Below are 15,716 nucleotides of genomic sequence, written 5' to 3'. Positions count from 1 at the left end.
AATATTTTTAAAACTTTTATAATAATTAGTTTAAGCGGAAGAAAATTGCTGAGCTATTTAAAATAAATTATAATAAATGGCCAATTAAAAAATTTGAATTCCAAATGTAAGGGAGATATTTTTATTTTATTTTATATTTAAAATCGTTAGTATATATCTTGTACTAATACTTATAATTAATTCATGACTACATATAGTAAAAATAAAATAACAATTTTAAGTGTCAAAAGGTCAATAAAATCTTCAAAGCTGAAAGAAATTTGATTTTCTTTGCATATAACACCATTTTATGAACTAATAAATCGAGTTAATTTTATACTAAGCATATTTAATATATCTAGGTTGTAGTGTTTCTAGATCTCCTCTAAAAAATTCAAATACCTAATAATTAATTTGCTAACTAGTATATATTACTAGTATATATCTCAAAGGCTTTAAAAAAGGTTAGATTTATTATTTATAAACTTATTAATAATTTTTTTTTGCATTAATTATTATGCATTAATTCTACTAATTTTAATTTAACGTGTAGTTAGTGTCATACATTGTTATATAAATAAATTTTTTTAATTAACGTGAGTTCACATTTCATGGGATGCAGTGCTCGCAGACATATTATCTGGCAGCTTTTATTGGCTATATGTGTTAGATTATCAAATAAAAATTGACGGCTTGAGTCACTTATTATTTAATTGCAAATGAAATGGAAATTATACCATTTTAACTTAATCATTTTAATAAACAATAATGCTAAATTTACTATAATGACTTTGGATAGAATTCATGACAATAGGTTTCTTTTCATGAGTGTATATTAACTAAAGTAATTAGAAAAATTATAGTTTGTTTTATTAGTTTTGCATATGTAAATGTATATTTTACATATATAAATTTTTTTATATACAAAACTCTAAAATTAAACATCTATAATTAAAATATATTATATTTGAATTAAACCATTTACTATTTGTTAGATAACTTGTACATATATATCTAACCAAGTACTTTAAAGATAATAATACATTTTTTTCTCCGGCCTGTTTTTTTACTTACATTTTAATTTTAGATACATATTGACATCTCCATATTATCTGGAATGTGCAAATCTATTTAATGACTTATTCTTTCATATGAAATAATTTTGGTTTTAGTAATCAAAACTGACATTTAGAAAAATTTCACTCACATATACATATATATATCAATTAATATGCAATCATAAACTTACCTGCTTCAAGCTTTAAATAAATTAAAATATTCACATATTCATAATCCTCATTACGCCTGATGTTCGATCTTGACGCCCTTCAACAACAATTCCATTGCAAGAGGATATTACCCAAGAATATATGCATCGGCGATGAATTCTTGTACAACTGTTTCAGATCTCCCGTTTCTATCAATGCCGTTTGCTAATGCTAATATTTGACGTGACTAGAGTCTCGGATTGATTTCTCCTACGGCAGATTGAAGACGAAGAAAGACAGATTATTCGCTAGACAAAATTATTAGAAATGCCGGAGCTTGTGGTTTTGCAATTGATACGATGATAGTTCAATACTTTTTTGTGGAAACACATTAGAACATTTGGAACAATTCCAAAGACAATTGAAATTGCACTCCTTTAATAGTATTTGGATAAGAATTAAATTTGTATTACTGTTTTTGATTATAATCATAATTTTTTATATTATTTGTGATTATTTGGAAAACAAATATTTCTCTACATAAACTAATCTTCTTTACTGATTCATATAGACTGTTAACTATTGGTATAGTTTGCATATTTTATGTTATTAATAAGCGTACCATTCACTTGTACTTCTTGATCCACGTTGGTATCGAATCTTGTTAGATCTTCTCAGAGCGTCAGAATTCACCTCTATCTTACTCCTTGAAAAACAGATGATCTATCGATGATGTTAGCATTGATGTTTATAGGAACGTTTTGTTGCAGTTTGTTAGTTGTTGATTTATTCATTCTGATTTATCATTTTAAAATAATTTAACTAAATTAATTTTTTAATTCAGCTTGTTTTACTCGTTAATCTTGTTTTTAAATTTTTTTTCTATAAATTAAAAATAAATAAAAAAAACACAATAACTAAGTTTCAAGATTTGAAGATATTAACACAAACAAAAAAGCCAATTTCTGTTATAAACAAATATTTGAGGCATTATTTCATTAATTAAAAATGCACAAAACTAAAATATCTTAATATTAAAATTTGCAAAATTTTTAATACTTTTTGTTGAAATAAATTTCTTATAATCAACTTTAACACTTAGAAAAAAAAAATAACTTGAAGTTGAGAGCAATGTGTTCAATGTTTTTCCTTTGCTGAAAGAGCCTAAAAATGGGGTGCCCCGAATGGATACTGCCGCAGTGATATTAAAAGAAAATTTATTATTCAAAAATTTTAAAATATTAATTTCAAATCGCAATGTTTGAAAAATTGACTCATCTGCCCGTTTCGAGTAAACAGAATTTTATCTCAATAACATTTTATATAAAATCAGTTCCAAAAATTATGATTTATTATCCTCACTACAAAGAAAAATAATAATAATTAAAAAAATATTTTATTAATATAAAAAAAAATATATATGTATACAATTAATCTTTTCTTTAATATAAAATTCTATGATTAATCTATCAATAGGTAATATTCCGCAAATGATATATAAAATATTCTGTTCAGAGACAGAAGTAACTGCATGAATGGATCATACATCTATATAAATTGATGGGCTATCATTTTCTGATTCAAATATATCTTTTACGTCTACCAGGTCTATTTGTGCTATTTAGAAAACATATTGGTGTGAAAATTGTACGGTTACTTAGCGCGTTCAGGTATTTTTTGTTAAGCTCGTTGTTCTCACCTTTAATATATAGTTCTTTTAAGTCGTTAAATACTGATTTATTGGAAATAAATCAAAGAGTGTTAAGAATATTTTTAAACTTAAGTTTATGTAAGATTTTTATATAAAAGTTGTGAGACGTTTCGCATAGCTGTAACCCAAATGTCCAGATAAGTTATAAAATAGCTTTATAAAGTTTTCTGAGTTTGTTTTGCAGACTGAGCTAAGAGTTGTGATCAAGAGGCTAATACATTTTGAAAAGTCTACTTCTTTTGATGTATGATGTATACAAGTTAAATGACTAATTATATGATCATTTTATAGAACTTTCTTTTGGGTCTGATAATTTGTTTGGAGGAATCGCAGTACAACCTTTTCTACTCTAAGTAAATGTAATGTCACGGATTTTATTAGATTTCGTTTAAGTTTCTATATATCCGGCCCTAAATTCATTTGATGTATATTTCCTGAATAATTGGAATTTACTTGATGCAATTTTGGCAATATTATAATCAAATGTAGTAATAAAACCGCTATCAATGACTGGTATAGACAATCTTTATAGACTTATGGATTTGTTAATATTGTCATTTTAGCGGCTGTGCTTCAATACTTTAAGCGGAATTTTTCGTCATCCTAATAGCCATAATCTCGCTGTTAAAATGGAAAAAGAATTCAATATTTTTACAATCAGGTAACTATTAAAGCTATTTCAGTGGTCTGGACTATAAGATGACATAGAGCAAGCCAAACGCTCAAGTAGTTTCAGGGTTTACCATGCTGAAATTCCTGTTGATTGCATTTGCTGGTGATCGAAGAAAAGACACCAGATTATCTGTTATGCCATTGTTTAATTTATCAGATTTAGGCTAAAGCTTATAGGCAATCAATTTCTTTAATAATATATTGTTATATTTAATAGTCAAATTATTTGAATCATTGTACAGTGAGTTTGGAATCAAAAATGTTATTCAAGCTAATTAAGGAGAATTCGATCCAATTTTTACTTTACTTACTGTTGGTCTGATTATAACTCGAAATAAATTTCAGAGTATTTACAAAATTTATTTTTATTTAAAGAAGTCGGAAAAAGAAGTTAAACAAACTTCGATGTGTTAGAGATAAAAAAGATGGTTTATGTTCAAATTATTTTATTGTCCTCACATAAGCCATTATAAATTAAAAATATGTATTAAAACAATCTCTCTTTTCAGCTCCTTGCCTTGGTGCTTATATCATTTGGCATTTATATACTATGTTCCTACGATACAAATGAGATTGGTTCCATGACAGCCTATGCTTACATAGGCATTGGTGTGGCAACATTGGTCATATTTTTATTGGGCTGTCTTGGTGCTATAAGGGAAAATGTTTGCTGTACTGTGACGGTAAGTAACTCATTCAAAATTAACAGAAATTAAACATTTGTAATTACTTTTTATAATTTTACTTGCAGTTTTTGGTATTCCTATATGTGATAATATTAGCACAAGCAGCAGTAGCTTTTCTTTTGATAAGAGGCGAAAATTCTGTTGCATCAAACTTGGCGAATTCTTTGGACACAGCTTGGGAAGAAGAGTTGAAGAGTCCAGGTGCTATGTCACTATATGAAAACTGGGTAAGTTTACTTAATAAAATAAATCACATCAAACATTATTCTATATATTATTATTAATAGTTCGATTGCTGTGGTCGTGCCAGTCCTCAGGATTACATTGTCAATGAACGCTTGCCACCGGCCACTTGCTTCAAAAATAACGACAACACAAAGACTGAGAATTTAATCACGAATGGTTGCCGTATAGAATTCGAGAACTACTGGATCGATCTGCTGCATATATTCAATATATTAGCCTGGATTATGATTGCCTTGGAGGTAAATATAAAATTTTAAATTTATTCCAATTTGACTATAAGTAATTATTACTCTTATTTTCTTGCAGTTCATAAGCAGCATTATAGCCTGTTGTCTCTGCAACAGCATACGAAATGATAATAGGCGTGCCTACTTTTAATCTTTTTTCTACAAATAAATTATTTTAAGAAAACTATTTATGTTATAAACTAATTTAATACATTGTAGTTTTTATTATACTTTCCTTTAAGATTTTAACCAAAAATTGGTATAAATGTGTTGTGCGAACAAGTCAAATGTTAAAATAAAGCTAATATTGAAATATTTTATTAAATTTAAATCAAATTAAATTTGTTATTAACTTCTAAAGTAAAATTAAATTGAGATTAATTCAATTACTATATATAAATATATATATGTATATGCATCTGTTAAAATTTTTTTAAAATTTAACTTAATATTAATTATGCATAAATTAATATTATTGAACAAAATATGATTCTTTGCATTTTTAGACATAAATTGTTAGTTTTTATTTAAATTTAGTTCAAAGCTTATTTGAGGAAAAATTTTAATATAAATTTTATATGATTCGGAATTTAAAAATATATTTATTTCTATACTTTTATATATATTAATGTTTTTTTTTGGTTTTTTATTGGCAGCTCATATAGATTATAGCAACGAATCAAAAATGAAAATACGAATACAATAAATAATGTGAAAATTGCTATTAAAGTATTTAATATTAAATATATATAAAAACGTATATTTTTTTGTTTTAAAGATATATGTATTTGATATCTATAAATAAATATTTATTCATAATTTAAAAATAATTAATATAAAATTTTAAATGTAGCAACACAAATAGAATTGTTTATGTTTATAAACTCAAACTTGTTAAAAAGGTAGCTTCATATTTATATTTGTTTAACACATGTGCTAGTATTTATATTTTTAATAAAGCTTTATTAGTAAAACAAAGTCTGTTAATTATTAAAAGAATACTTCATATTAAGTTTATTACCATTAATTAACAAATAATTGAATGTAGACAAAAGAAGAGTAATATATGTTGAATGATATATTATCGTATGAATTAAATATTTACTAAAAGGGATATATATATATGTTAGAAGCTGATAAGCAAATAAAGTAAATATTATAGAGTAGAATTAATGTTAAATGTTCTTAATATTAAGTTTGCAATCTTAGAGACAGAGTAACCTTAACCACAGCTTTCACTAAATATTGAAAAACAGTTGTTAGGTAGAACTTTTAGTAGAAAGATACCAGCTATTAATGCGGAGTATATAAAATCAACTGTGGCTCCTGCAACAAAATATACATCGGACAAACAAAAAGACCCTTATCAGTAAGGCTTGAAGAACACCTAAAGGAAGTAGGAGAAGCACCGAAAAAAATAAACTCTCAGATCAGCTATTAAGATCGACTCTAGGTCCTAAACAAAATTAAATTTAAACTTAAATTAATGTACATATTAGCTAATATTTTTGCCACAAATTAGTTGAGAGAGTTTACCAAATGGTTATAGGGACAGGTGTCAAATTCTTTAGGGCATCACAATGGACTCCATGGTCTAAGTGAGTCTTCGGACGTCCCCAGTAACCTAAGCTAACTTAGTAGGTGGTACTTAGTAGGTGGCAGGTGCTTAAACCTGTATTCGCTTTGTATATGTTTTGCAATATATAGTATAATATGACTAAAATTTGGTACATTAATAGTGATTTTTAAACTAGTTGACTTAGTCTTTTCTGAAGTATCTATAAATTGACACGTGTTACACTTCTAATTGAACAAAAAACAAAATTCAAATTCTTTTTCCGTCACCATCATTTTATAAGATTTGAATATTGTTTATATAAATAAATATATTGGAAATTAAATGTTTTATTAAAATCTGATAAGTTTGAATTTTATAATTTGTACATATGAGTTAATTAAAAATAGCTAAACATTAATATATATATAATATATGTAATATACAAAGAAGCCAACATCAGAAGTGATAAAATTCATATTTCTATCGAAAAGTGGATTCTTTAATCCACTTTTGCATTGTAATAAAGTTTTTAATATGCTTTCGATTGAGATCTCATATATTAAAATTATTTTTCTCATCTACTGAAAACGATCTTTGTCCCATTGATGTCAGGCTATAGTTTGATCCAGGTTAGTTCCCATAGGTAAGCATCCACACCTATAGGTTGGGTACCATATTATACCATATTTTTTTGTGCATGCCTATAATGATGTTGTCAATTATAATGCAAATATTACTATTTTATACTATTACATACTATTACAGTAAATACCATACTTAAATTCTCAATGAATATTTATATTTTGGGGTCACTTTGCCCCACCGTGAAATTGCCACAGTTCAAAGTTAGAGATAGTTTTCAGCTATATATGTTTATATCCTGCGCAGATGGGAATCTTTTTTTTAGTAGATGTGTATCCTTATTTAGAATAGTATCCTTATTTACTAAAAATAATTTTTTATTTTTCCCTTTATTCTCTTAATTCTAGTGTCGGAAGTTGTCTTCGAAGACCTTGATATGCAACAGACCAAAATTGATTGCGGTCCTCGAAATAAATCGGTAGATACAGCATATGCTATCTGCCTGTTTTTCATCTTAAGTAGGTACAATCTTAAACAACAAAGCCACAAATAGCTAACGTGCATTTGGAATATCAGAAAGTGTGATTCAGAAATAACATCGCTAGAACTACGTCTGTAGTAATATATATCAATAAAGCTTAGTAGTTTATCACTAAGAGATAATCACCCTGTAGATATTTCGATGGTCTATAGATCTCAAATTTAGTCAACTAGTTATGAAAGATAACGAGTGCATTTGTGAATCATATTGGTATGTATAGCGCTACCGAAATTCTAACATTGATATATTCAATGAAAGTGTCAAGTCAATATTGTTGTATGGATCTTAACAAAAAAACTATTATTATTACTTGATAATACTATTTGCCACAAATCACTTTTAAGACAAACAACTCGCTGAGTACTGGCTTAATAAACTCACCATATCAAAAGCGAAAATTTTGTAAGCCTTTTATGTCTCTAACTAAAACCTTTTGAGTTTATGGATTCCATACAAACGAGGAATGTCACATTAGCCGTTCCAAATGTGATGAATAATCAAAACTTCACAAAAGCTTATTTAGAGTACTCCAAAGAATAATGTTATCGAATATTTACTGCGAATAAGCGATCTACTGTATAAATTCAAAGGACTACTGTTATAATTATAGATGACAAAACACCTATTGAAACAATAAATTTCTTTCCAAGAGCAGCTCTCTCTTAATATTCTAAAAAGAAGCAGCTAAAATTACTCTTTAAATACATAAATATTAAATTGAGACCAATCAATCAAAGTTAGTTTGGGTTACTTTCACGCATAATAGAAAAATTTGCCTTTCTGGTGAATTTTAAATCCAAACTTACAATTTATTAATCGACAATGAAGTGTTACTGTATTCAGTTCCCATGTAACTGATCTGTATGTAGGACGTACTTTTGTTGAACAATGTCGAATATAGAAATTTTGCAAAGATTTCAAGCAAAAATATTAGAAATAATTACAAATTGGATTAAATATGTCACAGATCATCAAATTTATTGTGACTTTAGGTTTCTTATATTGTCTCAAGATATTAAATAGTACTCTGAACCACGAATGTTCGAATGTTTTAAAAGCAACTTAACCCACTTATATTGACAGCTGACAGCTCACTCAAATATCTCTCGGTTTAAAGAAAGTATATAACAGATCTTCTATGTTGATAATAGACAACTGGGAAATGATTGCTTCAATAGATTCTCTCGCAAAATTTTATTTAAAATCTTAATACTATTTTTTATTTTAAATTGTAAATCGTAAAAGTAAAACTAACAAATTTCATAAAAAAAAAAATTTACGCATATTAAATAGAACTAAACATATGAGTTTGTTGGAATTTAGTAGACAATTTAAATAGGCGCACGGTGGCGTATACGTGACAATATTTCACATGGTTTTGGTCCCCTCAAATCCGAACGAATTTTTTGCTTCAAATAAACATAACCGAAAGATAAACAGATAAACACAAAAACGTTAACATAAAATTATAAATATTTATTAAAAAATTTATTTATTGACAAATATTGTATTTTAAATAAATTTTTATATTTAAAGGAAGTCTAACACATACATATGTATGTTATATGAAAATAAGTTTGCTTCTTTACACTGGCATCGTTTTCTTCTTAATTCACTTATTTCGCGCCACTGTTTCATTTTTCATTAATTTCTTAACTGATTACAGACTAAGTGGGAACGTTTTGAAAACGAAACAGAAAAGCACTAAAAACAACAGAAATGAAGACAAACTTTTTGAATTTTAGTTGAGCATTTAACAGCGATGATTACGGTTTAGCGAAAAGCGGCAACGCGTTTTATTTTACAAAATTTATAGTTTGAAAATTGTACAAAACTTTCGATTTTGTGTTTTTCTAAAAATTTGTTGTGTAGCGCACAAATATTTTTTTTATTTTTAGTTTAAAAAAAAAAATACTAAATTCGTGCGAAATATACAGAAATAGAAAAGTTATTTTTATTTTTACAAAAGTGAAAGAACTAAAAGTGCAACTGGAAGTAATTTCATTTTTCTGCAAAATTATTTTAATTGAAATTTATTTCAATATTTATTTATTCATTAATTTATTTAATTATTAATTTAATTGAAAATAATAAATAATTGAAAATAGTATAAATTTACGAAAATGGCTTGTTCGACGCAAACACTTAAGGTTTTTGCATTATTTTGGGATGCAGTTTTTGCGGTAAGTGAAGTGGCCACGAAATAAAATTGTTATTTATGACATTTCCTATGTTAACTAATCAAAATTTTGCAATAATAATTGTTTTATTTATGTTTGCGGAGAACTTGTAATTGAGTGTGTATGTAAATGTTCGTGTTTATCTCAACCTTTCCTATCAATAACCTGACAAATTACATCAGCACCTCAGACAATGGAAATAAGCTTATTAAGTTAAATTAATTCCTTCACAAACAATTGAATAATTTTAGAACTCAAAACTAAAAAACTTGTAAAGTGGACTTTTCAATATAAAAAATAAAATAGTTTTTACGCTACTTCTATAATAATAGGTTATATTAGTTGTTGTTGTCACTTGTTGATGCATAATTGTTGAAGTCTTGTCCTATTAATCTAAAATTAATACTTATTAGTTTTAAAAGACCTCACTAATTAGTTCGTCATGCTTTATATATTAATACATATTTTATAAAAATAATATAAATTAAGTAGAATTTAAAGTTAAGTAAAGATAGCCTAAAAATAATTGTTTGTAATTCTGTAAAAAAATACAAACAATATAACATATGAGTTAAGTTGAGCAATTACTGTTTGATCTAGTAAAGTGACTTAGTAATTAAAATAAATTAAATTTTGTATATATTTTGCGTTAGTGGAGTGAAAAGATTTACGTTGTATGTAATTAATATGAATTAGATTTTGTTCATATGCTGTGTGACATTTTAAAAAATCATTTTACATTATTTAAAGACTAAGTGGCGATAAAAATTTTAAAATTTTTTTTGCACTAAACCAGGGGTGACCAGACCAGATACGATCGCGGGCCAATACAAATTGGAGGATCATAGCTGTTTTCGACAAAAAATATGGTTATAATGTTAAACTAAATTTTATTAATTTATCAAATTAAATTCATTTATTTGGTATACCATAAAAATAAAATAATGTAGTTTTAGCACTACACCAAAAGAAAATTTTTAATTGTAGTAGATTAAAAACATATTGCGGACCGCATGTAGCCTGCGGGCCGTGCTTTGGACAGCCCTGCACTAAACGATGATTATTAAAAAATTATTTTAAGATTTTAAATGTAATTTAGGCTCCATTTTGTTAAAATTTTTAACTTTTAGTTTCGTATTTGCAAACACTCATTATTACAATTATTTAAACGACATTTAAATGATTGACTGTATTTTTTTTATGCTCATTTTTAAGAAATTAAGACTAAATGGGTAGATTTTTATCCAAAAATATAATTAAATATTTCTCTTCATAAAGGTAATGCTTTCTTCTGAATCATTTTTAGATTCCTACTGTCATAGAATCGACAATATTTTGTATTTATAAAACTAATAAATGTTAAATAAACTTTTTCACAGAGAATTATATATCACAGAGAATATTGTATATTTTATTATTTTATTCTACTGCAATATGCAGTATATTACAGCAGCATTAGAATAAATATATAATTTTTATTTTTATAAACACTATCATTATCATTTAACATTACAGCTTGACATAAACTTAGAAAAACATATGTGTTAGTACTATTCTTATATTCTTTTTAATACCTATTAGACTATAAGTAAGATGGATTGGAACTAAAATTTTACAACATAATACTTTGTTTTATTAATATTAACATTAATTGAATCCGAAAAGCAAACTGAACATAAAACAATATTCATATTTGTGCCCGCTTTATAAGTATATTTTAATTTGAAAAAAAATTTTATTTTAATTTAATTCATTTAATATAATTTATTTTACAACTCTTCTATACTGAAATGTGAAGAGAGAGAAACTGCATACTATGTGCTTGGGGAGTGCCCGCCACTGATGCACAAGCGGAAGAAACACCTAGGAGGACATTTCATGGATCATAAAGATTCAAGACTAGGAAAGATAGGCTCTATACTGTCTCTTATTAAAGAAATCGAACTTGAAGAAACACTCTTACCCGAGTAAGGGGCACAATAGATCTTTTAGGTCGCAGTGCACAATCCTTTTTTTTAATAATCCTGATATGAATAAAATATATTAAAATTATGTGTCTTATATTATTTCGAAGATAACTCTATTAACATAAGACAGTACACTAGCGAAAGAAGTAGAGTTTAAAGAGTTGTGTACTAGAATATACAATATAGTTACTTATAGTTAAAAACAATTTATTTAATATGTAATTTAAAAATCTTTTTATTAGCTTTAACAATACTTAGTTGATCTTAAAATATTTGATATAGTAATATTATATATGTGTCTATTACAATTTAGTTAAATGTAGAGTATAAATAACACTGAACTGACCAATACATTTCAAATTGAGGTTTTAAAAAAAGTATTTAACTCTAACCACCTTGACTTGTCAATAAAGCAAATAAAATAAAATAAAAAATAAAAAATGCTAAATACTTAATTCTAATGTCAATGAGTGTTTTGGGTGCGCTAGGGTCATTATTTACAAATGCCCAACGATGGATTGTAAACGAAGATACAAAGTGTTAAAATCCCTAGCGTTTTCAATGCGAATATAACACTAAAAAGTTTTTTTTTTAATTGAATATTTTCCCTAGAGTATGATTAAGCACTGAAATGTGGGGCGGAAAATTCACTTACAGCAATCACTTATTTATTATCTTTATTAATTGATTTCGTTTTATAAAAAATTAAGTGCTCATCTCATAGCGCCTTATCGAAATTTAAAAAAAAATTCTATAAAAAAAATATTTTGTATCTTATATTTATTTTTGTAATTCAAATATTTTTGGAATTTTTTTTTATAGATTTTTATACAAGTAATTTTTTTGTGCTATATTTCAAAAGAAAAATTATTTATTATTTCAAATAATTTTTTTTTTTTGTGTAGTTAATGTAGTGAAACATATTGTTCCCATTTTTGGTACTTAAAGTAAAAAAAACAATTTTAATAAAAAAAATTTTATAATTTTCTTTTAAACAAAATCAACTGCTATAGGGTGTGGTTTTGTAAATTAATTCAAGGGTATATTTACCATATAAGTCTTGAATATTAAGCCTCATAATTAATTATCTTACATAATTTAATAAAAATTTTTATGACAAATTATATTCAAAGGGTTTTAGTATGACACATATTTTTGCGTGGATTACATTATTAATCATTCATGATTTCTTTAAAATCTTGTTTAAAAAAATTTTAATTCTTACAAAAGATTAGGTCACCAATTAGTGAGTATAATTTTTTTTTTCAAAATTTTCAGTTAAAAAAAAATGTTTTGTTGATATTTTTATCAAAAAGTTAGAAGCTTTTGATTGCAATTTAATTTAAAAAAAAAAGTTATTGCTTACAATAAGAATGGCATTATTTATTATTATATTTTTACAGTATATATATATTTAATAATTAGTTCTCATTAAAAAGTTAAACTAAAAGAATTTCAGTAATTGCTTAAAAATACATTCACATGTCATGATTACTTCAATTTCTAGTAGAATCAGATGCATTTCAATCTCAGCAATTATAAAGTATTGGATAGTATTTTGTTATAGTATAAACAGCTGTGCAACACTGGTTTTTCTGCATTCTATTTTCCACATAATTAATGCCAGCCTTTATTTATACTGTAAATTAAACACAAATTGGAATTAATTGCATTTATGCGATTAGCCGTAAAATACTTCAACATAATAAAGTAATTAATTATAAATACACGTACCAGCAGTAAGAATCTTGATCTGAGCATAGCTAAGCTGTTCTTCTATACGATAAGTAGGTCAGTTTGATTAGTATTTGTCAGTTATTATTCACAGTATTGATTATTAAAGAAGTAATTAGTTTAACGACAACATGCAACAAGTATCTTGAGGTTACGAATGTGTAAAAATGTATGCCAACTGAGATAGCGCATGAGGACGTATGATTTTCAACTAAAATACTAAACTATTTATTAAATAATAATGTATGCAGTATGAGAGAGTACTTATATATTTTTAAATAATACATTATAGTTGACTGCGATTATTTGGATTAAAAAAATAAACCAAATAAATTACATATGAAGTAACAATAATAATGTGCAAAAACTTTTCGTTATTTAACTAATAGATTATCATATCTTATTGACTGCTATCTACTTGATAACTGTACCATAAAATTAAAAGTGAGTAATTACTTATAATATATCTAATATAATTCTTTATGCACTATGCCAACTGCCTTTAAGTAATGCAAGTAATTATATTGATATAAAGCTGTTATCAGACACTAGCAAGTTCGAGTGACTTGAATTAGAAACACAAAAGTTTTTTAAACATCATATGTCTAAGTGGTAAATATTGAATGTGTATAACTACAGAACAGCAGAAAATAGATTAACTTTAGTGTGTGGACCAATAGTTAATTCGAGTTGGATCTAGTCACACAAAGGGTCGTCCTAAGATATTCGTCGCAATAGGATACTAAATTTAAGAAAATACTTATATGTTTTTATTACAACTGCTGTGAATAGATAACAAAATATCTGAAAATTATTCAAGAAAATAAAAAACTATTCCTTCAGACTATTCCTTTTCTTCACCCGTCAGTAATATTTTAAAAAATAAATTGACGCCTCAAAAGTTTTTAGGATAGTCCTTCCATATAACTAATTTTTGATAATTTCTATAATATTGCATATAGATATCATATTTATTTTTAAAAAACACTACGCCATTATTAGTTTAACATTATCCAAGTTGTCGGGAGAAAGACATGGAAGAAATTATTGAACATTTGTGTTGTCACAAATCGGTTCTCGTCAGTCAAAGTAGTTAGGTACTTCTTGACCGATTTCGGCTTAACGAAATCGGCACAGCTAGATATGGTTAACGTGACGAAAACATAATATAATAGATTTGTAAAGTAATTTAACTGTTTGACTGTGATATTGTCATATATTTTTTGTTTATTTTTTAAAAATATCTTTTTGCAAGAATTGACGTAATATGTTCTTATCATCGATCACCTTCAATTAAATTGTTTCTTCTTTAAAACCAGTATAGTTTTAAAAAAACTTGTAGTTTTTGCATTTTTATGATCAATAAAAACAAAATGGTTATGTTATTGAAGCTATAAGCTATAGACGTATGTAGTATTTCTTGAATTTTATTTAAAAACAAAAAAATTAGAAAAGATTTTATAAATAAAAAAGAAATTCATAAATGTTTGCTTTAATTTTCAAAATATATTTGAATTTTAATTTTTATTCACAAAATACAATTTTTTGAAATTCTATAAACATTTTTTTTATTATTTATATAGTATATAGTATATTGTAGTGAGACATAAGCTGTTCACCCACGTATCGGTCTTTTGCCCCTACGAATGGCAATTTTCAAGACGCCCAAGTACGAATATTTTCAGTGTTAGCAACTATTTCACTTTACTTTACCCAATTTTACTATGAATGTTTAATAATTTATTTTTTCAATTTTTTTAATATTTTTAATTTTTTGATTTTTGGTTTTGAAAGAAAAAGCTAATATTTTGTTTTGCCAAATGGAAATAGTTGATGTCATTTTTTGTTTGTAGGTCTCTCTATCTAAAACTAACAGAAACTAAATGTCTTATGTATGTGAGTAACGTATGGCATGTCTAGTCCGCTTTGACTAATAATAAAAATCTATTAACCTTAAAAAAATTAAAGCAAATAATTTTGCGTACATCTGGGAGGAATAGATTTTTATTGGTATTTGGTTCCGCGTGAATAGACTTTGATTTATTTTTAATGTTTTGTTGCTTATTTATATTTCGAAAATAACATCTATTCCAAAATAAACATTGTTTTCAATAATGTTTTTATTTATTTTTTATATTTATTTTAATTTGCATATTTGGTTTTTTATGAAGACAAAAACTTAATTCGATTTTATTTGGTGCGGAACAATCAAACTACAACTGTAGTGTATTATGCCACTGTATAACATATATATTAATATATATATATTGTACTATATTGCATATCGAATTGTGGCAAAAGCTAACCTTTTCCGCTGAACCAGAAACTCTTGAAAATAATTTAGTCTGCAAATTATGTATACATTTATACTATCTGAGAAATATATATTTAGTAATGTTACATATATATATATATATATATATAT

The 15,716-nt window shown here is 25.9% G+C and overlaps 3 protein-coding genes across 3 annotated transcripts in view; 2 read left to right on the top strand and 1 right to left on the bottom strand.

The window, feature by feature from the left end:
- LOC119674032 (protein late bloomer-like) overlaps nt 1–1,981 on the bottom strand; it is a 2,658-nt gene extending 677 nt beyond the window's left edge. The window contains exon 1 of the mRNA XM_038085153.1: nt 1,892–1,981. Coding sequence (XP_037941081.1) covers nt 1,892–1,981 — 90 coding nt within the window. The remainder of the gene's footprint in view (nt 1–1,891) is intronic.
- A 2,014-nt stretch (nt 1,982–3,995) lies between these two features.
- Nucleotides 3,996–5,037, top strand: LOC119674031 (23 kDa integral membrane protein-like). The gene is made up of 5 exons (XM_038085152.1): nt 3,996–4,004; nt 4,080–4,253; nt 4,322–4,483; nt 4,544–4,741; nt 4,809–5,037. The coding sequence occupies exons 1-5, from the start codon at nt 3,996–3,998 to the stop codon at nt 4,878–4,880; spliced, it is 615 nt and encodes a 204-aa protein (XP_037941080.1). The 3' UTR covers nt 4,881–5,037.
- Nucleotides 5,038–9,487: 4,450 nt separating this feature from the next.
- The window catches only part of LOC119682648 (protein late bloomer-like), a 21,620-nt gene continuing 15,391 nt past the window's right edge, over nt 9,488–15,716 (top strand). The window contains exon 1 of the mRNA XM_038096136.1: nt 9,488–9,593. Within this exon, the coding sequence (XP_037952064.1) occupies nt 9,534–9,593 (60 nt within the window). The 5' untranslated portion in view covers nt 9,488–9,533. The remainder of the gene's footprint in view (nt 9,594–15,716) is intronic.

Source organism: Teleopsis dalmanni, chromosome 2, assembly GCF_002237135.1.
Source record: "Teleopsis dalmanni isolate 2A chromosome 2, ASM223713v2, whole genome shotgun sequence".
Taxonomy (NCBI): Eukaryota; Metazoa; Arthropoda; class Insecta; order Diptera; family Diopsidae; genus Teleopsis; species Teleopsis dalmanni.
The sequence above is the reverse complement of the archived record's forward strand: the minus strand, read 5'-3'. Positions and strand labels throughout refer to the sequence as shown.